General features: G+C 44.1%; 1 protein-coding gene across 2 annotated transcripts; it reads left to right on the top strand.

The window, feature by feature from the left end:
• Positions 1 to 1,221: 1,221 nt before the first annotated feature.
• LOC308674495 (mucin-16-like) lies at positions 1,222 to 21,734 on the top strand. Of its 2 annotated transcripts, XM_081339007.1 has the most exons (9): positions 1,222 to 1,368; positions 12,309 to 12,451; positions 12,568 to 12,635; positions 13,037 to 13,209; positions 14,531 to 14,557; positions 18,004 to 18,146; positions 18,445 to 18,512; positions 18,948 to 19,120; positions 21,097 to 21,734. In XM_081339007.1, exons 1-9 carry the CDS (start codon positions 1,284 to 1,286, stop codon positions 21,135 to 21,137), a joined length of 921 nt encoding a protein of 306 aa, XP_081195133.1. In that variant the 5' UTR covers positions 1,222 to 1,283; the 3' UTR covers positions 21,138 to 21,734. The 2 variants fall into 2 exon arrangements, with proteins under 2 accessions (XP_081195133.1, XP_081195134.1); XM_081339008.1 differs by lacking the exon at positions 18,948 to 19,120.
• The last annotated feature ends 1,379 nt before the right edge of the window (positions 21,735 to 23,113 follow it).

Raw genomic sequence — 23,113 nt, 5'->3', positions numbered from 1 at the left:
TGGCATGCACTGCCCTAATATACTGCCCTATTAAATACACCACATATACCCTCCCACCCATCATGCAATATCTGTCCATAAGACTTATTCATTTTGGCTGTCATTTTGCCTTAATGAAATAATTCTATGGTATAATTAAAGAAATAAAAATGTTCCACTTGGACATTCATTGATTAGGCATCACATGCCTTAAGAATGATTTTACAGAAAGCAAAGGCAAGCCAACCCAGCCTTCTTTTTCTACCCTGATACTTGACAGAATGAATTTAATAATTTTATGGATATTCTCCATGAGTAATTTCAGAGAAGGGACATTCCACATTCCCGGATCTTTTCTTCTTATAAGGTGAATAAGAAAATTAATTCTGTACTGATTAACTATCCTGCTTTTACATTTTTCGTTAAATATGCAAACCCTCAACTCTGATATTTCTATGATGGTAGCTGGAAATACTAGAGAAATCTCCCAATAGCTTCAAAAGAGTCTAAGACAGGGGTGTCAAACTCAATTTCATTGAGGGCCACATCAGCATTGCGGTTGCCCTCAGGGGGCCAAGTGGGCATGGCCAGGGTGGGCGTGGCCTACTGGGTGGGTGTGGCTAGAGTGCGTATGGCCTACTGGATGGGCGTGGCCAGCTCTACATTGTTCTCATCAAGGCTGCCTATGGGGGCCTGGGCAGTAGTGGGACAGATCTGAGGGTCTCTGGCAGAAGGAGGGTCTCTGGGCCAGGGCCAAGGCAGCGGGGACCGTTCCCTCACTGTTTCCAGGATGGCTTCGCGGGCCACATGAAACCACTTCGCAGGCTGGATCCGGCCCCCGGGCCTTGTGTTTGACATGTCTGGTCTAAGAGATAATATTAAAAATATGCTCCAGGTCTACATTTTATAATATTTTAAGAAAGAAATTTAGAGAGGATTTGGTATAATATAACCTGAGCAGCTGTGGCTGAATGGTTCATGTTGCTTTTTCACTAGTGAACACTGCAAATGGGCCAGGAGTCCCAGTTTCATTAGCATGACATTTCTCATATTTTAATTCTTCTTTTCTTTTCCTCTTACTTGTTTGTAGAGGCCGATCCTTCATGAAAGTTCTGTGCAACATTATGAAATCCTTTCACTTAAGGGCTTGGCTGAGCGATTGATTAATGCTTCTGCCCAGGGTGTGTCAGCTTGTTAAGCTAATAGATTTGCCTTCTCCAGAATTAGCCCCACGTGCCACAGTTGGCACCCAGTTTCAATAGCAGACGGGCACAAGTTGAAAAGCTGGCCTTGAGGCAAGAACCATGGACTGGAAACTTCACTCGGTTCAATATTGTCTCAGGAACATCTTTTTCCTCTTGATGCTTTGTTTCCATATATGGATTTCAGGTAGGTCTTCTTCTTCTTTTTCTTCCAAAGGTTTTGTTCTTGAGCAATAGAAGTGGCCTATCCTGAAGATACTGGGCGCCAATTTCCAGGACTATGTAGTTGACACTCTCTTTCCCCCCCACAACTCTGTCTGTGGTGCCTTTATGTCAGTCTTAACTCCTGGCAACTACATGGATAAATCTACACAGCTGGCAGTGGTTGACCATTGCCATCTTCTTCCTAGGGCTGAAAGGGAATAAGGGACCCAGAGGTGGTTTCTATGCTTAAAACAGGACGAGAACTCAGCATATGCTGGTTTCTAGCCCGGTGACTTTAACCACTATACCAAGCCAGCCCTCTCCTTTCATTTGGAAGGGATATAATTAAATATTTCTACTAAGACACAAATGTGATTATGGAGAGGAAAGGAAGCATTGGCAGGTGCTGAAAACTAAAAAGCATGTGGCATTCCTGCCACTAAAATCTAAATGGTTTAATGTACTCTTCTTATATTGCTTGGCATTTTTTTAAAAAAGACAGATTTTAAAATTCTCCTTAGAGGAAATCTCTGCATTCTGTTCAGACCACAGAACTCTGATGATAGATTATGTAATCTAATCTATGTAGATTTGTTCTGCTCCAGTCACCACAGTGAAATAGCAGTTATTCAGGGACAGGATCAATTATCAGCCTGAAATCTGAACCTGATAGTTAAATAGTGAAGTGTTTTTAATTTTTTTATCACTGCTCACATTTATCAGTACAAAAAAGAGAGAGCTTGTACTTCAAAATATTAAATGTATTTATTTATAAATTGTATAAATGTACTACTGTACTAACGTATGTATGAAATATACATAGTATATATATACCTTGTGTTTGGTTCAGGCAGACGAATGACTCAGAGAGGTTAACAGCAAAATGGTTTATTCAATACACATATGTCAACTGTCAACTGTCACAATAACTCTGGCTTTTATACTAGAGCTGTTTAAACTGTATCCAATCACAAGTCCGGGTTTTCCCGCCTTTACAACTTTAACCAATAGTTGCACCAGAATCTCCCGCTTCAAGGAACCTTCTTTGCAACCAGCTACTTACATGTTTGCAACAAAGCTACTGACATAACACCCCTTCCCCCCCAGTTGATGTTATTTATTGACGTAATCTCTCAAGTATTTGGGTGGCCTATGGACCCTAGATGGATATCTATTGGTTTGGTTACTTAAGTCATTGCTAGCTGACTGTCTGCTAGGCTGGCTTATATTTATGGGTCTGGACTCTTGAATTACAGGCTCTGACGCTTCTCTACTAACAGGCTGTGATTGTTGTTGTGTTTGATGTTGATGCTCAGCTATTGCAGGCCTGCTCAAAGAGGACAGCTCCCAGTCAATTTGGCCGTGTTGTGGGTTAGCTGTGGACACACTGGTTTGAATTTCCGCTTCCCCGCTAACCGGCAGGTTGTTATGATTACACCAAGATGCAGTGTTCCCCCCGTGTACGCTTTGACCCCCATCTACTGGCATACTTCCAATAACTCTCTTCCTTAGCTGATCTATGTGTCTTTTACTTATTCTATTCCCTTCCCCCTCAATGGTGTAAGACAACGGCCCCATTATGTCAGTGACCACCCCCGGGACCCATTTGTCCCCCTGTCCATAGTTTCTGGCCCAGACTAAGTCTCCAATTTTGAATGATCTGTTTGGAATGTCCGGTTCAGCACTTGAGGGTAGTTTGTCAGGATGTAGCCTGTCCAGTTTGGTGGTTAGCCGTTTGCCCCACCTCATTTCCGCCGGGCTTTTCCCAGTAGCCGTGCAAGGGGTTGTGTGCTGGGTCAGCAAAAAGTCTGCCAGTCTTTGGTGCCAATCGCCACGGATGATTCGCCTCAAGGCGTCTTTGGTGGTTCTCACGTTGCGTTCAGCCAAGCCATTGGTGGACGGGTGGAAGGGTGCTGATGTTGCATGCCTAATCGAGTTGGCCCTGAGGAAGTCCTGAAATTCAACAGAGGTGAATTGTGGCCCATTATCCGATACAATCACATCAGGTAACCCATGAGTGGCAAAGAGGCCCCTTAAGACCTGTATTGTTCTACCAGATGTCATTGAACTGACAGGCACTACCTCTAGCCACCTAGAGAAACTGTCCACCACAACTAGGAAGGTTAAACCTTGAAAAGGTCCAGCAAAATCAATATGAATCCTAGACCAAGGATTCCTGGCCAATTCCCACTTATGAGTGTGAGTGTGTGGCAGCTCAGGTCTAGATCGCTGACACAAATAACATCCTGAAACACATTCTTCAATGTCTTTATCAAGTCCTGGCCACCACAAGTGACTTCTAGCTAATGCCTTCATACGTACTATTCCAGGGTGACCCTCATGTAATTCTGATAAAACTATAGATCTGTGGAGTTCAGGAATGACAACACGGTTGCCCTACAATATACATCCCAAATGGGATGATAGTTCATTCTTCCTCCTAAAATATGGAATGTACTTGGCATCAGGGTTAGTACTAGGCCACCCACTGAGGACCCAGGCCATGATCCTTTTGAGGATAAGGTCTTTTTTAGTAGCCTCAGCTATTTCTTTTGCAGTTAAAGGGCAATCAGGAATTTCCTGTAATGACATAATTTGTCCCACTGGAGCAGGGTCCTCCTCTGTGTTGCTTAAGGGCAGTCTGCTAAGGGCATCTGCATGGCCCATTTCCTTACCTGGTCTATGTTGAAGTGAGAATGAATATGCTGAGAGGAAAATTGACCACCTCAGCATCCTGGGAGACATTATTTGGGGTGTCTGTTTATCGGTGGTAAACAGTCCCAATAATGGTTTGTGGTCAGTGAGTATGGTAAAGTTCCTACCATAAAGGTAATCATGGAACTTTTTTACTCCTGCCACGATTGCTAATGCTTCTCTATCAATCTGTGCATAATTCCGTTCGGCTTTGGTAAGCGTCCTGGAATAGTATGCAATTGGCTTTTGAATACCTTGACTATCCAAGTGGCTGATAACAGCCCCCACACCATAAGGTGAAGCATCACAAGCTAAATAGATTGGTTTATTCTCAATAAAATGAGTTACTGTGGATTGGCTTGAAAGAATATCTTTTAATGTTTGAAAACTGACTCTATGTTTATCATGCCACTGCCATGGGTTTTTTTTATCTAAAAGTCTATGTAGTGGTTCTGCTATGGCAGCTTTATGAGGCACGAATGTGTGATAAAAGTTAACTAATCCTAAAAAGGCTTGTAATTCAGCCTTGTTTTTTGGTTCTGGTGCCAATTTAATTGCCTTAATTTTTTCTGGTGTAGGATGAATTCCATCTTTATCTATCCTAAATCCTAAAAATTCTGTGGATTTAACCCCAATACAGCATTTATCCTTTTTTAATTTAAGTCCAGCCCCCCTAAATCTTCCCAATACCTGTTCCAGACGTTCAGCTAATATTTCTTCATTTCTTCCAGCTATTAGAACATCATCAAAATAAGGGCATACACCAGGTATGCCCTTTAAGGTCCTCTCCATCACCTCCTGGAAGATGCCTGGAGCTGCTGCAATACCAAATTGCAGTCTGTGGACTCGGAACGCCCCCTTGTGGGTAACAATAGTTTGAGCTTCAGCAGCCTCCCTGGAAACAGTAAGTTGCAAGTACGCCTGCGCCAAGTCTAACTTGGCAAATATGGCGCCGTCCTGTATCGTGGCGAGGACCTGCTTCACCGTCGGGACCGGGTAAGCATGTTTTTTCATTCCGAGGTTCAGGGTGGCCTTGTAGTCAGCGCAGATCCTCACATCCCCATTAGGTTTAAGGGGTGTGACGATCGGCGTTTCCCACAAACCACCCTCGACCGGTTCTAGGACGCCTTGGCCTACAAGCTTATCGAGCTCGGCCTCGATTTTTTGCTTAAGGGCGAAAGGCACCCTTCGGGCCTTAAGCCTGATGGGTTTAACCGACGGGTCTAAATTAAAATTAATTGGGGGCCCTTTATATTTACCCAAAGACCCATCAAATACGTCTGCGAATTCATCACAGACTGATTTGAGGGTCTTATTATTAATAACTGTGTTTATTCCCCCTATCCAAATTCCCAGGGCGGGGAACCAGTTAAGGCCTATTAAACTAGTTCTATGGCCTTCTGTAACTATTAAATCTAGTGTTCCATTAAACCCCTTATATTTAACTCTAAGGGTAATTTTTCCTTTAATTTTTATTGGGGTTTTTTGGAAGTCGGTCAATTGGATTTTGGTTGAACTGAGTGGAATCTTTCTGCCACTTTTTTGTTCAATCTTTTTAAGGGTTTCACTGGATATTATGGACACTGAGGCCCCAGAATCGATTTCCATTTTGCAAGGAATTCCTTGCAATTGGACTACAATTTTTAATTTTGATCCCACAATTTTGTTAATTTTTTCCTTCCTACTGTGATTGACTCTGTGATTGACTCGCGCCACCTCCCCGCGGTTCGGGTATTGAGCCCACAGTCTAGGGGTCTCTTTGCCACTATAGTAAGTGGTTACCTTACCTTCGGGCCAAACGTCGACTTCGTGTAGGCGATTGTCGCGTGCACGACCCCTGCAAATGGCTTGAATGTGGCCGGTCTTCCCGCACAATCTGCATCTGGCAGTACGGAATCTGCAAGTTGCTCGGGGATGATTGCCCCCACAGCTACCACATCTATTGTCGTTGTCGCGCGGTCTCGTTGCAGTGTCTCTCAGTTGTCGTTGGGTTGTTGTTGTTTGTCGTTGTGATGTTGTCGGTTGGAATCGACGACTCGGTTCCGGCCCGTCGCTTCGGGATGGTTTTGCCGCCATTTTTCCGAACCGTCTGGTGACTTCGGCGATGTCGGCTTCCCATTGTTGGTCCACCTCCCCGCAGTCCACAAGGCCTTCTTGATTTATTTCGGCAGACGCGGCCATGCTATTTCGGGGGGGGTCGCGATACCCGGTGGATTCATAAGTCAAGAGTTCGTCGAGTACTTCTTGCAAGTCACCGGTGGGCTTAGCGATAATTCTGTTTTGTAGCTGCTCATCTCGCAAGCCCAGCACCACTCTGTCCCGAATTCTTATCTCTAAGTTGTCATACTTGCAACGTACTGCTGCTTCTCTGACTGCAGCAACGAATTTTTGAATTGACTCGCCCGGTCTCTGATTCCGTTTTTCGAAAATGCGCCGCCAAAAGAGTTCTGATCTCCTTGGCGTAAAGTGTACTTTTAATTTGGCCAATAAATCGGCATACGGAACGCTAGAAACCGGCAGTGGTTGACAAAGTCCCACAGCAACCCGATACACTGGTGTGCCGCAAATGGTTAGTAAGGCAGCCGCCTTTTTTCGGTCATCGGTTATGCCGTTAACGAGCAAAAACCCTTCGACCTGTCCCACATATTCTTCCCAGTCCTCTGGGAAGTTTGGATCGAATTCTTTTAAGGACCCAATTTGCGCCATTCGGGGGATTGTTGATTCCGCCGCGGCTGCTTGTGGTTGACTGTGAATTCTTTTTAAATTTGCCGCCTTACGCGCAGCTGTTCCGCTGGTCCTTCTCTAGTCCGCCGTCTATCCCACCTTCGTCGCCAGTTGTTTGGTTCAGGCAGACGAATGACTCAGAGAGGTTAACAGCAAAATGGTTTATTCAATACACATATGTCAACTGTCAACTGTCACAATAACTCTGGCTTTTATACTAGAGCTGTTTAAACTGTATCCAATCACAAGTCCGGGTTTTCCCGCCTTTACAACTTTAACCAATAGTTGCACCAGAATCTCCCGCTTCAAGGAACCTTCTTTGCAACCAGCTACTTACATGTTTGCAACAAAGCTACTGACATAACACCTTGTGAAATATATCTCCAAATATACATGTATTCTATTGTGTACGTTCAATATACTAAGCATTACTACAGTTTATTTTTTTAAATAAAAATAATTAAATAGATGTCCCAATATTTTCTTCCTGCACTCCAGTGAGTTGTCTTGCATAGTTCTAGGGTGTTGCATTACCACTTTTGGAGTCCACTAATATACAGATGTTTTTGTAGTTCCTTTTTAACAAGAACAGACCCAATTTGTATTGGCCAAATCAAATAGGTTTGTTGGAGTGCAATTATTTAATGCATTTAATTAAACAATCATCCTTTGCACTTCCAAAATTATAAATAGATGAACTGGTGTTCAACATTTTCTTCACTAAAATTTGCAATGAAAAATGAGTACATTAGAATGCAGACCCCAGGGAAAATTCATGGCTAGTCTAGAAAAAAGAAGGACTAGGGATGACATGATAGCAATATTCCAGTATTGGAATATTCCAGAACAAGAAGCAATGAATGGAAACTAATCAAGGAGAGAAGCAATCTGGAATTAAGGAGAAACTGCCTAACAGTTAGAACAATTAGCCAGTGGAACAGCTTGCCTCCAGAAGTTGTGGGTGCTCCAACACTGGAGGCTTTTATGAAGAGACTGGACAGTCACTTGTCTCAAATGGTATAGAGCAGGCATGTCAAACTGCCGGCCCCTTGGGCCAGATGCGTCACACCGAAACCGGGCCCACCCCATTGCCTGCAATGGGGAAAAAGTCCCGATATGTCACGCAACGTCACGTAATGCTGCAGGTTTCACATGCCTGTCTCCTGCTTGAGCAGGGGGTTAGACTAGAAGACCTCCAAGGTCCCTTCCAGCTCTATTCTGATTGAATTGAATTCATTGCCAATTATGCACATAGGGGCACTTATAGAAATATGTACTGATTTTGTGTCTTCGGTGGTGGAGAGGAATTTGAATGGAAGTTTTTGAAACAAAATGGTCCATGTTGTAGTTTCCAAAGTTTTAATTACTAACAATGTTACCTTTGTGAACATTAGAAGAGCCAATTTTATTGTGGTGGGAAGGCAGGTAGAGAGGCTGAAAAAGAACAAGGATGCATTTTTCTTTTTTATCTCGTTGGCATATCTCCCTATGATTAGGGACATCCATGGGTGGGGGGAATCAACCATGCCTATTTTCACACATTCACAGATTAAAAGAAGTGGGACTTCATCAGTTTGACTATGTTGTTTAAAAATATAGCCTTTTTCTTATTTTCTTCTTGTGAGAACACAGGAGCATAAACATCTGACTGTGGTGTGTTAAAAGAACTGTGGCTTAATATACAACATGAAACAACAATATTCAGGGAGCACCCAGAATAAAAGATAGTTATATTCAAAGGGTTGAAGTGAGCAAACAGGTTCCAACTGCTATTCTCCTCAGACACAGTCTCTTAAAGGGATACTACCCCCAAATACTCTGCTGACTCATTCTCGATATATCACTTCTGCTGGTCAGCTACTAAATCATAATTACCTTGACAATTTTTACCCCTACCTCACAAATACTCATGCCCCAGAATCTCTCTCTAAGCTAAACAGAAATGTAATGCTACTTAGGACCATGTGGGGTTTTTCCCCCTTTTCTGCTTGATTTTCACATGCTAATGAATAAGAAATAATAAACGGGAGGTTATCACATTGCCACTCTAAAGATAAGCCCTCTCTTCTAGGGAGTTTGCTTAGGAAAAAAAATTAGAAAAGTTATTGGGGTGGGAGGCACCTTATCAGTTTGTCTTCTGCTCAGGGAATGTTTTCGGGATGGTCACAACTGCTGTAGCAGCCACTTTATAATTTGGAAGCTTTTTCCATTCTGATCATAATTCCAGATCTGCCCATCAGCTGCCTATTTTTCAGTAGCATCAGTGTACGGGTGCACATGTCAAAATTGGCAAGACAGCAGATGGAGAATCACAATGCGAGCCTCATCTCTTTTTTTATCTGTGTTAATGTTCCACAGAATTGAATTTTGCCACATTGTGAGACTCGGTCCACCATCTTGCTAATTTAGAACCTGCTGTTACTCTTCTACAAGTAGAGTGCACTGAGCCACCCAGAGTTGCTTACATGAGATGGGCAGCATAGAAATTAAATACATCATCATCATCATCATGATAGACAGTTTGGTGTAATGTTTAAGGCATTACAGAAGCCAAGAGATTATGAGTACTAATCCCTCCTTAGGCACAAAACAAGAGTTGTTGTGGAGAAAATAGGAGAAAGAAGAAGTTTTATGTATGTTTGCTGCCTTGAGTTATTTGTAAAGTAATAAGAATAGGATTAAAAAAAATCTACTCTAATAAAATCATCATCTTTAGGAGGTCTGAAGCAAGCAAATTCTTTTCTCCCTGTAAAATATGTCCCATCTCTATTTTCTTCTCTCTGTCTCTGTCTCCCACTCCCTCTCCTTTTTTTTGGTAATATATTTTATTGATTTTTTTAAAAAAAACATAAATCACAATAATTGGTGAGCAGTGTGTTGTCTGGGTTACATTTGTAAAACAACCATTAACCATTGATTTCTATAATCCATAATCCACATAATGGTTTTAGTTGATTTCCTCTTTTTCCCAAAATATCCACTTTTGAAAACATTGAATTAATAAAATTCTTATTGTTTTGATAGATAACAATTAAATATATAATTTTTCCCCAATATTCCTAAAAATAATAATCACATTAATATAATATTTCTTTTCTATCCAATCATTCTGGTTGCCTTATCATAGATCCTGTTACAGTCCTTATTTTAATTTGTTTCTCCCACCAAATTCTAGGTATTCTTACTGGCTAAGATTTTCTCAAAAATTAATTACATTTAAAAATTTAACTCTATTTTTCCATATGAACCATCTCATACTTTTACATTTCTTAAGGAACAGATAAAACAATGAAAAAAAGGAGAGCAAGAGTGAAGAAACATAAAAAATAACATACTACTCCTAAGTTAATATATATTTATTTCCTAAATTTCTTATTCTTTTTAACCATAATTAAAAATACATTTAATCTTTAAACATTCCATTTAATACATCTACTCATCTAGTCCTTTAACTCTTATTCAAAACACTTTTATCCATTATAATTTTCTTAAATTCAATCACATTTTAGTATCTAAAACATTTCCTTTATCTAAGTCATTTCAACTTTTTTATATTACTCATATCAAGAAAGAGAACCAAAAAAAGGAAAAAAGCATACTATATTATCTAGGGAATTCATCCCTCTTAGAATGACATATATTCCAAAACATTTCTATTGCTTTAACCATATTCAAACAAATGTTTCTTTTTAAAGTATTCTCTCTGGTAAGTCCCATCATCTATTTTCTTGGTTTCCACTTTAGTCTTTTTCCTTTGCCCACTATCATTCTTAATCAATGTATTTTGCTGAATCAAAAGGTTTTCCGTATGTTCATAAATGTTGCTGTAGATATAAAAAAGTAAATCAAGTGAAGTGTCTTTGTATGGAGCTTCTGCCTTTCCACGTTTGTTGAAAATCTTTTTCTTTCTCTCCGCTTCTCTTATCATTTCCTTTTTCTCCGATGTTCCTGACATCTCTACAGTCCATTTTATCCAATGTTTTCTTGTCCTCAGATTTATTTTGTAGTGTTAAGGGATAAGCTGTGTTGTCCAATTCTGGTGAATTTTTTTCCGCTAGGATTAAATCATGTTTCCTTGTTTTGTTAAATTCCACCTTTAAGTCTGTATTCTCCATTCTATATCCATTTATCTATTTTTTTCTGCTCCTCTGTTGTTTTCTGGGAATTTTTGTTGTTGTAGAGTTAACTTAGAAATAGATTGATTTATATTTTCAAAGTTACTTTTGATTTCTTTGTGGTTTAAAGTCATTGTTTGAATTAATTGGAGAGAGAGAGAGAGAGAGAGAGAGAGAGAGAGAGAGAGAGAGAGAGAGAGAGAGAGAGAGAGAGAGAGAGAGAGAGGATTCACAGGGAGTTTGGGGGAATGAGCAAGTGGGAAGTCGGCTTTACTTGAAAATAACATCCTTGTAAATGTACAGGGAGTCCTATACAACAGTTTGTTTAGAGACCGTTCAAAGTTACAACAGCACTGAAAAAAGGGACACTTATGACCATTTTTCACACTTACAATCATTGCAGCATCCCCACGGTCAGGTGATCAAAATTCAGATGCTTAGCAACTGACTCATATTTATGACAGTCACTGCGTCCTGTGGTCACATGATTCCCCTTTTGCGACCTTCTGACAAGCAAAGTCAATGGGGGAGCCGGGTTTGTTTTAACAACCGTGCAGTGACTCACTTAACAACTGGGGCAAGAAAGGTTGTCAAATGGGGCAAAGCTGTCTGGCTTAGTCACAGAAATTTTGGGCTCAATTGTGGTCGTTGAGTCGAGGACCACCTGTCGATAAAAAATGAGTTTTATCTTTTGCCATGCAGTCTGCTCGAAAGAAAATTACTATTCTGAATTCAACAACAAAAAAAATTGCACTGGGAAATGATGCTTCGGTGTATTCAAAGGTCTGCAAGAAATTTGGAGGAAGTGATCTTTAAAAAACGCAACCCCCCCCCAAAGTGTTGACTTCACAAAGCAGTAAATTAAGCGTTGTGTTACAGCCCAATACAAACAAGATCTGCTTTCCTGATAAAGAGGGGAGGGACAAGTAAGCACCCACTGTCTATATGCGATTCATTCCACAATGTCCGCATTTTTGTGCAACTGTAGAAAATTAGCACCTTCTAACACAGGGGTGTCAAACTCAATTTCATTGAAGGCTGCATCAGCATTACGGTTGCCCTCAGGGGGCTGGGTGGGTATGGCCAGGGTGGGCATGGCCTACTGGGTGGGCGTGGCCAGCTCTACATCGTTGGCATCAAGGGTGCCTATGGGGGCCTGGGCAGGAGTGGGACAGATCTGAGGGTCTCTGGCAGAAGGAGGGTCTCTGGGCCAAAGCCAAGGCAGAGGGGGCCGTTCCCTCAATGTTTCCAGGATGGCTTTGCGGGCCACATGAAACCACTTCGCGGGCCGGATCTGGCCCCCGGGCCTTGTGTTTGACATGTCTGTTCTAACAGGTTGCTTACTAGCAGTTCTGGTTTCCATATCTGACATCCATGATTCCTCTTCCAGCTGTTTCTCCCACTTCCAAACCTCCAGTGCCAACCGAATGCTTTACGGTCAACTTCATTGGAACCAATTTGATCTATAGGCCACAGATGGATAATCCCAAGTCAAAGCTCTTCAGCTCAATACAAAAAGTCTTCAGTAAATTGGTGAGGAGACAAAGCATACTTACCCAAGTAGCACTTCTACATTAGATTTTCATAAAATAGTCAGCAGTAGAGTTTTAGTACCAGCAACAAATACGTAGTTTTTCCTTTAAACCTAGCTGGGACAGATATTGAACACCAACAACATTGGTCCTGAGTTGATCAACTGTAGATTATCAACGTTAAGGTAAGTAATATGGGGTGGAGATTTTTTTCGTGATATCTAAATGCCCCGTTATGGGGATGACTTCTCTCAACATTTTCTGTATTTGAGAGAACCCATAGTTTGTTTCACTTTCAGTCTGTAACACATCACATTTATATAAAAATCTCTAAAAGTCTCCTTTCCACATCTTCATCCAAAAACATTTCTTTGCTTCAATATTCATTTCCTACCACTGTGTTGGAGGCTCCATGGTTAGCTTCCTCCATGCCTTCCCAAAATCAGGTTTGAAGTGGAATTTAAAATTTAAAAACACCAGATTAAAAATACTGTCTGAAAACTTCCAAGCCTTACCTCTGTGAAATCATCCAAAGTCCTCTACGGCTTCTCTGAATCTGTCTCAAGTTGTGTCTTTTCATTCTCAGACCTGTGAATCAGGGCAAGAACACCGGAGTGGACAGTGTCTGCTGCTACCATAAAACTGCCACAGCGCCCCCTTTTGATCGAGTGAACATATATCACAAATTCCTATATGAGACCAACGGTTTCACCAAGATGGAGAGGTACCGCCTGGACCCAAACAGCCTTTTTGTTAATGGTAAGAAGCAGAGATTGCTTTCACGGCTAAAGAGGTTATGACAGTGGTGGCGAACCTATGGCATGCGTGCCAGAGGCGGCACTCAGAGCCCTCTCTGTGGGCACGCTTACCATGCCCCGAAGATGGCAACCATCCCTCCTCAAGCAGCCGCCCACTAACTCACCGAGGTCCCACGTGGTCAGATGCATCCTGGCAGGGGCTGGTTTCCCTCCCCCCATCCCGTCCCTCCTGGTCTCGCATGCTCTCCTTTTCTTGGGCGAAACCCACTGCATCGCCTCCTCAGCTGTCGGCCGGCCATCCAGCTCAGAGGCGGCTTCTCTGAACTGCTGATGGCGGGCTGCGGAGCCCCAGAGTGCGCCGGTCGAGGGGCTGGCAGGCTGTGGATGCTGACGGACACTGTCGGCCCCCTCGCGCTCACTGGCCTCTGTGTGCGGGGGCTGGTGGTGTCAGGCAGCAGCCGCCCCGGCCCTTGCCTTGCCCCATGGCAATGGCACCCCCACCCTGCCTCGCTTCACCCTGCAGGACGAGCCTCCTGCCTACCAACCCACCTGCCAGAGACCCCCTGGATCTCCTCCATCCCTGCCCACCCCCCACAGGCGTCCCTCTCCACGAGCAACATTGACGTGACCATGCCCACCTTGGCCACACCCACCCAATCTGCCATGACCACCACAGCCACGCCCACCCAGTGGGCCACACCCACCTGGCACCCAGCGATGGATAAGTGGGTTTTGGGTTGCAGTTTGGGCACTCGGTCTCTAAAAGATTCGCCATCACTGGGTTATGAGGTTGGCCGGCATTGAATCGGTTCTGACCAGCGTTACTGGTATCTGACTTAAGTGATAGCTCTTCTCTGTGACACAAAGGAGAAGTGCCAGAGGGCTACAAGGCTTTCTTTAGCTTTACCAAATTCAGGCTACAAAAATTCAGATGACCAGTAGTTTAAACAACAGTGTTTATTAAGCCGTCTTGGTCATTTGGAATTTTGCAGTCCAGACTTGCTGGTTCTGTTCTTCTCGATGATTTTTGTCTGATGCTGTCCCAGGACCTCCTTACAAGCAATCATTGGACTAGGTGGACACTTTATATAGAGTTAGTCACAAGGCCTACTTAAACTAAAGACTGCTGCTATTTGGGGACCTTCAGGATAATTCACAACCCTACTATCTGAGAGTCGTTGAGATGGGGTAGTTGGAAGTATGTAGGAGGACTTTATCGTATTTTTTTTCTCATGGTGGAGAGCTTGAGAGTGACTTCCCATATCATTGTTCTCTTCTTTTGTAACTCTCTTTCCATTTTTACAACTGTGTTTCCATTTCAGATTATCATGAACGATCACCTGCGACCAGTAAGTACACCTTTATAGAGGTTTCTTGAGCCACGGAATCCAAGTATGGTACACAATCTAAGATGTCCAACTTTATCGCAAATATACCAATTGCAGAGCAAGTAAAGCAGTATGACCTAGTGGTTGTTTGACACAAACAGGGGGAAACCGCAAGGATGTAGAGGCAAGTTAAATATTGAGATGAGTTTCCAGACAGTAAAAGGTGTCAACCAGTGCACCATGTCAATTTCCAAGGTGGTCTATTCAGTAAAGATCTTGAAACAGAGAAGGGATACTGATTTCTGACATTCCAACTCTGATTCTGACCATTAGGAACAGTTCTGTAACACCGCACAATTGATCTTGTGACTCCAGAAGAGGTGGACAGGATTATGGGGAGGCTGAGCTCCACCACGTGTTTATTGGACCCGTGCCCCTCCTGGCTGGTATATTCGGCTTGGGAGGGGACACGAGGCTGGCTCCAGGCAGTGATAACTGCTTCTTTGAGCGAGGGTAGTTTTCCTGCCACCTTGAAGGAGGCGGTGGTGAGACCCCTCCTCAAGAAGCCTGCCCTGGACCCAGCTGTGTTAAACAACTATCGTCCGGTCTCCAACCTTCGCTTTCTTGCGAAGGTTGTCGAGAGTGTGGTGGCGCAGCAGCTTCCTTTGTTCCTGGAGGAAGCTGATTATCTAGACCCGTACCAATCGGGCTTCAGGCCCGGGTACAGCACAGAGACGGCATTGGTCGCGCTGGTGAATGATCTCTGGCGGGCTCGGGACAGGGGTTGCTCCTCTGTCCTAGTCCTGTTAGACCTCTCAGCAGCTTTTGATACCATCGACCATGGTATCCTGCTGCGGCGTCTTCAGGGATTGGGAGTGGGAGGCACCGTCTTACGGTGGTTCTCCTCCTACCTCCTGGGACGTTCGCAGTCAGTGTTGGCAGGAGGGCAGAGGTCGGCCTCGAGGCCTCTCATTTGTGGAGTCCCTCAGGGGTCGGTCCTCTCGCCTCTCCTGTTCAACATCTATATGAAGCCGCTGGGTGAGATCATTTGTGGTTTTGGGGTTGGGTATCATCAATATGCGGATGATACCCAGATTTTTATTTCTACCCCAAACCACCCCAGTGATGCCCTCAATGTGATGTCCCGATGCCTGGAGGCGGTTCGGGTCTGGATGGGGAGGAACAGGCTTCGGCTCAACCCTGACAAGACTGAGTGGCTGTGTGTGCCGGCGTCTCGGGAAATTCAGATTGTTCCACCGTTAACTATGGGGGGTGAGATATTACCCCACGCAGATAGGGCTCGCAACTTGGGTGTCCTCCTAGACTCACAGCTCTCTTTGGAAGATCATATAGGAGCTGTGACTAGGGGGGCCTTCGCCCAGGTTCGCCTGGTGCACCAGTTGCGGCCCTATCTGGACCGGGATGCCTTGTGCACAGTCACTCATGCACTCGTGACCTCCCGTTTGGACTACTGCAATGCTCTCTACATGGGGCTGCCCTTGAAGACTACTCGGAGGCTCCAACTGGTGCAGAATGCGGCCGCGCGAGTTGTGGTGGGGATGTCCCGATACTCCCATGTAACACCTCTACTCCGCGAGCTGCATTGGCTTCCGGTTGTCCTCCGGGTAAGATTCAAGGTGCTGGTTACGACCTATAAAGCCCTAAATGGCATGGGTCCGGGTTACTTACGGGAGCACCTGCGGCCGGCATCAACTTCCCTTCGTCCAGTGCGCTCCCACAGAGAGGGCCTCCTTAGGGTGCCGTCAGTCAAAGAGTGTCGACTGGCGGCCCCCAGGGGGAGGGCGTTCTTTGTGGGCGCGCCAGACCTGTGGGACCGTTTACCGGTGGAGCTCCGAATGGCTCCCGACCTTCGCTCCTTCCGACGTGACCTAAAAACATATTTATATGAACAAGCCGGCCTGGTCTGATGGGTTTAGGGGTATTTTAATGTTATTGTATTAATGTATTGAATTGGGCTGTAATATTTAATATTTTTTAATTTTTGTATGTTGTATTTTATTGTGGGGGACGCGGTGGCTCGGGGACGCGGTGGCTCAGTGGCTTAGGACGCTGAGCTTGTCGATCAGAAGGTCGGCAGTTTGGTGGGTCGAATCCCGAGTGCCGTGTAACAGAGTGCGCGCCTGTTACTCGTCCCAGCTTCTGCCAACCTAGCAGTTCGAAAGCACGTAAAAATGCAAGTAGAAAAATAGGGACCACTCCGGTGGGAAGGTAACAGCGTTCCGTGCGCCTTTGGCGTCTAGTCATGCCGGCCACATGACCACGGAGACGTCCTCGGACAAGCGCTGGCTCTTCGGCTTTGAAACGGAGATGAGCACCGGCCCCTAGAGTCGGAAACGACTAGCACGCATGTGCGGGGGAACCTTTACCTTTACCTTTTTATTTTATTGTATTGCCCTGTACACTGCCCTGAGTCCTTCGGGAGAAGGGCGGTATAGAAATTATATTATTATTATTATTATTATTATTATTATTATTATTATTATTATTATTATTATTATTATTATTATTATTATTATTATTATTATTATTATTATTATTATTATTATTATTATTAATCTAACTTGTGAATTTATTCTGTATCCTGGGACAGCCCATGCATGCTCTTCTGTACAGTATCCCATTACATTCTTGAAAAGTGCTACCATAGTCCTAAGAAGTCCTCTGTTCTCAAGGCTTAACCCGTCAAACTTTGTTTTGCACAACAGCCCCTGCTCGTCCTTCTTGACCTTTTCTGGATGCATAGCAGATCAAGATTAACAGTTATTTTTGTTACATACTCAGCAAGATACACACTCTCCCCTCACACCTATAAGGAATCCCCGGCAGCCGTTGACAGCCGTCAAAAGGCTGCCGCGGCATTCCCCCCCACACAGACGCGGCAAGCAGCCGATTCTGACAGCTGTCAAACTGCCACGCATGCGCAGTACACTGACAGCTGTCAAACCGGCCGATTCTGACAGCTGTCAAACCACCGCGCATGCGCAGTACACTGACAGCTGTCAAACTAAGCTAACCGCGCATGCGCAGTCCAGCTGGAGCTGTCAAAGCTGCCAGCTGGCCCCCGGCAACAAGCCGCTGACAGCCGCGCCTACCTTAGCCGGTCTCCTCCTTATTGGATGTTGTTGTTAGGCGGGAGAACCCCGCCTGTTTATTGGTTCTAAACAAAGTTGTTGATGTTCCTGTTTACTATAAATACGGGGGATTCCCAGCAGTGCCTCGCCCGGGACCTCTGCCCAATAAACGAATTGTTTGGACTGTGCCTACTGTCTCCTGTCGTCCCTCAAGACACTCCAATTTTCAAACTGTGAAAGGCATATGCTTGTTCTTAAACTTCTGTAATGCACCACTGAACCCAATGTTCATGACAGGAACTACAAGATACAAAATAGTGATTATATGCTATCAGTTGTGGTTTCCAAATCTGACATCCATGATTCTTCTTCCAGCTGTTTCTCCCACTTCCAAACTTCCAGTGCCAACTGAATGCTTTAAGGTCAATTTCATTGCAACCAATTTGGTCTATAGACCACAGATGGCTAATCCCACATCAAGGCTCTTCAGCTCAATACAAGAAGTCTTCAGTAAATTGGTGAGGAGACAAAGCATACTTACCCAAGTAGCACTTCTACATTAGATTTTCATAAAATAGTCAGCAGTAGAGTTTTAGTACCAGCAACAAATACGTAGTTTCATTGCAACCAATTTGGTCTATAGACCACAGATGGCTAATCCCACATCAAGGATTTTCACCTCAACACAACGATTCGTTGTTAATTTGGTAAGAAGACCAATGCATCCAATAGCTCTTCCGCATAGGACTTTCACAATATAGTCAGCAATAGTGTTTTAGTATTGGCAATAATTACATTTTTTTTCTTTATGCCTAGCTGGAGAATATATTAAAAAACAGTTACATTGCTCCTGATTTGATCAACTGCCGTTTATCAACAGTCAGGTAAGGAATATGGGTTGGACATTTTTTAGGGATCCTTCTATGGGGATTAATGGATTCTAATATAGATATCTCACAATACCTTGTCACATTTCAGAGAACCTATAGTTTATTTCCGTTCCATTTTTCTACATGTCACTATTATCCCCATTCTAATTTCTAAAGAACTCGGTTCCTCATTTTCATCCAAAACAATTTCTTTGCTTCAGTGTTTGGTTGAAATGAGCTTGAAAATAAAGAGGGGCACACTAAATAGTCAAACGTGTGGGAAGGAAAAAAAATGATACAAAGCAGTGTCAAGAAAAGAATCAAGGATATAGGTTGCTGAAATACAGCAGAGCTGAACGTGAAGTCCTTTCATACTCAGATTGTCAGCTAAGTTCCAAGATTTGTACACCTGTTGTGAATATATCTTAATTTGGATCTTTTCCTTCTCAGATCTGTAAATCAGGGAAAGTGCACTAGAGTACACAGTGTGTGCTGTTATCATAAAGTCGCTACAGCCCCCCCTTTCGATCCAATCGATATATATCAGAAATTCGTAAATGAGACCAACCATTTCACCAAGATGGGGAGGTACAACCTGGATCCAAACAGCCTTTTTGTTAATGGTAAGAAGCGTTAGGTTTGCTTTCGTGACTAAAAACCTTTGAGGCTGTGAATAAGTTCTCACCAGCATTATCTAACTTAAACAGAAGTGTGTCTCAGTAAAAGCAACAAGAGATGCCAGTGGGCTACATTTTTTTTTCTCTATGTCTACAGTATTTGGGTTATAAAAATCTGGATGATCACTAGATGGCAGCAGTGCTTATTTGCACCTCGTGGTCATTTGGAATTTTGTAGTCCAGAGCTGGTAACTCTGTTCTAGATTTACTTTTCTCTGGGAATGCCCCAGGACTTTCTACAAGCAAACATTGGATCAGGGGTAGGCAACCTTGGCTCTTTTATGACTCGTGGACTTCATAAAAGCCAAGGTTGCCTACCCGTGGGCTAGATATTGTTACTCTATTAGAAAGCAAGTAATTGCCACCCAAAGAGGATTATCACATCACATAATTTTTATACAGAATTCCTTAGAATATTGAAATTGCTTGGTGTACTTTATAGAAATAGTCACAATCTTGAGATACCCTTCCATGTTTAGGATGAACTGGCCTAATTTGTCAAGCAATTAAAAATGGCAGCATGGTGTGTGTACTTTCAAACGTTTGTGCAGGCACGAACAGGGCCACTAACACCAGGTAGGTTGCACGGCCCATTCGCACATGTGTGAATGGGACCACTAGCTGCCATGGGGGTGCACGGCTATTCACACATGCGCATGGCACCAGCGCATGCTGCATGTGCAAACAAGGCCGCTAGTGCTGCACTGGTGTGCATGGCCCCATTTGCGTGTGTGTGTAAGCACCAATTTTCAAACTGCTCTCCTTCCCTCAGGGCCACAAGCCTGGAAAGGTTGGAGACCTCTAGTCTATCTGGGTCTGGATGGGGAGGAACAGGCTTCGGCTTAATCCCGACAAGACTGAGTGGTTGTATGTACCGGCATCTCGGGATATTCAGTTCATTCCATCTTTAACTATGGGGGGTGAGGTGTTACCCCCCGTAGATAGGGCTCGCAACTTGGGTATCCTCCTTGACTCACAGCTCAGTTTGGAAGACCACGTAGGAGCTGTGGCCAGGGGGGCTTTTGCCCAGGTTCGCCTGGTGCGCCAGTTGCAGCCCTATCTGGACCGGGATGCCCTGCGTACAGTCACTCATGCGCTCGTGACCTCTCGGATAGACTACTGCAATGCTCTGTACATGGGGCTGCCCTTGAGGACAACTTGGAGGCTTCAATTGGTGCAGAATGCGACCGCGCGAGTTGTGATGGGGGTCTCCCGATACTCCCATGTAACACCTCTCCTCCGCAAGCTGCATTGGCTTCCAGTTGCCCTCCGGGTGAGATTCAAGGTGCTGGTGATGACCTATAAAGCCCTAAATGGCATGGGTCCGGATTATCTACGGGAGCACCTGCTGCCGGCATCAACTTCCCTTCGTCCTGTGCGCTCCCACAGAGAAGGCCTCCTCAGGGTGCCGTCGGTCAAGGATTGCCGGCTGGCGGCCCCCAGAGGGAGAGCATTCTCTGTGGGCGCGCCAGCCCTTTGGAATCAACTGCCTGTTGAGCTCCGGATGGCTCCTGACCTTCGCTCTTTCCGCCGTGACCTGAAGACTTGGTTGTTTGAACAGGCTGGACTAAGGGTTTGGGTTTATTTTTAACTATTTATTGTTGGGGCTAAATTAATTTAATTTATTTTTAATTTTTGTATGTTGTATTTTATCGCCCTGTACACCGCCCTGAGTCCTATGGGAGAAGGGCGGTATAGAAATTCAATAAATAAATAAATAAATAAATAAAATTTTCTAGGTAACTAAGCAGCAGGTTGCGGTCTACTTTTTGAATGTCTTGCTGAAGCCTAAGTATACTACGTCCACAGCATTTTGCTGGTCTACTAATTTAGTCACTTTGTCAAAAAATAAGATTGGTTTGGCATGAACTGTTTTTAACAAACCCATACTGGCTTTTAATTATAACTTCATTTGTTTCTAGATGTTCGTAGATCTGGGGAGGAGAAAACCCAACATCAATAGGTATGGAAGGACATCAATACATGCCCAGTCATCCATTTTTAAAAGGGAAATGTTCAGGAATTGTCAACCTTAACCACAGCTAAGAAGCTACTTGAAATATGAGAATCTCCCTACAGCCAAGCCAATTTTTATAGGAATATGAAAGGAAAACAGAGGAACTCTTTGCAATGTCATCATCGCCTGAATGCAGACCCAGGCTGGATTTTTTATTTTTAAGAGGCATTAGGCGCAGATGTTCAGATTTAAGCAAAGACATGATAGCAATCTTTAAATATCTGAAAGGCTTTCATATGGAAAGCAGATTTGTCCTCTGCTGTTCAGTGGGGCAAGATTCGGGCTGGGCGAAGATGCCGAAATCCATCTTTGGTTAAACTTTAGAACTTAAACTTCCTTATATGGCATTGCAAAACCTGAGGGCCCAAACAGCCTCGCTGCCCCAATTGCCTCTGAATACTCATTTTTTAATGCCACAGAAGGGAAACGTTATAAATGCATGAGGGATCGTCATACTAAGGGTGTTTAATAACACTTTTAATGAAATGTTCATTTAAATTAAGTCAAAATTAGCAAAATCGTGGCTAGGCTGCCTTCTTTATATCTGTCCCATTGATTATGTAATGAATAAAAACAGGTAATTTTTTTTAGCCTATTTTGTGTTTCTGGGGAATTTGGGGAATTCTGGGGAATTCTTGTTTTAAGATGGAAAGAAGACAGTAACATTCCTTGTTAAGACCTGAAATTGTGCCATGAAAAATCTCCACGTCTCTCCGCCCCACAGAGTGAAAACACAAGGCCGTGAGGGAAAGGCCTGTGAAATAGAGATGTGGTGATGCAGGAAGAGACGAGAAAGGCTGCTGGAAGTCGGGATAATCAGCTCCAGATCCGCAAGGATTTTTAATTGTTCGGTGATTGCGATAGCAAGATGACTAGCCCCCACCCACAATTCCAGAGTGGGGAAATTAGGTGGAAAATTCCAAGTTCTACAGCTGGAATAGAGAAAGCATGAAGTCAGCAGGCCAGGAATTAGGCTGGAAGGACTTGAACTTTACTCAATTGTTCCAAGATTCGTAACTGATTCATTACTGATTGTAAGTGGGTGAGTTGTTTGTAGTACAGTCCAGGGAGGGGGGGAGGAGGAGGAGGAGGAGGAGGAAGGAGGGGGAGGAGGAGGAGGGGCAAGGAGGGGGAGGAGGAGGAGGAGGAGGAAGAAGAAGAAGAAGAAGAAGAAGAAGAAGAAGAAGAAGAAGACATAGTTGTACAATAATACCATGCCCTTGATGAAAAAAAATTAATTACTCTGTGGATGCTGTCTTTTAAAAAAATCTGTGCAATTGTCAGTGTAGCATCGATCTTCTATTTTTCTAGATGTGTGATGAATACATCACCTAGAACAGGGTTGTCAAACTCAATTTCATTGAGGGCTGCATCAGCATTGCAGTTGCCCTCAGGGGGCTGGGTGGGTATGGCCTGGGTGGGTGTGGCCTACTGGGTGGGCGTGGCTACAGTGCGTATGGCCTACTGGGTGGGCGTGGCCAGCTCTACATCGTTCACATCAAGGGTGCCTATGGGGGCCTGGGCAGGAGTGGGACAGATCTGAGGGTCTCTGGCAGAAGGAGGGTCTCTGGGCCATGGCCAAGGCAGTGGGGGCCATTCCCTCACTGTTTCCAGGATGGCTTCACGGGCCGCATGAAACCACTTCGCGGGCCGGATCTGGCCCCCGGGCCTTGTGTTTGACATGTCTGACCTAGAACGTCCCGTCAATCTGGCTGTGTATGGCTTGGAAATTCTGGCAGTTGTAGACCTGGACAAAGCTGAGTAAATGTGTTTCTCCTCTCCCACGAAACAGCTCAGCTTTTTTTTTGAGACACCCCCCACACACACACACACCACCAGCCTTCCAAGACCACCCGTCAAAAGGTCTGCAGGACAAAATGGTCATAACTTCATGTGATCCACCCGTTTTAAAACCATCATGA

The sequence above is a fragment of the Vipera berus genome, assembly GCF_964194415.1.
Source record: "Vipera berus genome assembly, chromosome: 1".
NCBI classification, from domain to species: domain Eukaryota; kingdom Metazoa; phylum Chordata; class Lepidosauria; order Squamata; family Viperidae; genus Vipera; species Vipera berus.
This window is presented reverse-complemented; position numbering and strand designations above follow the sequence as displayed.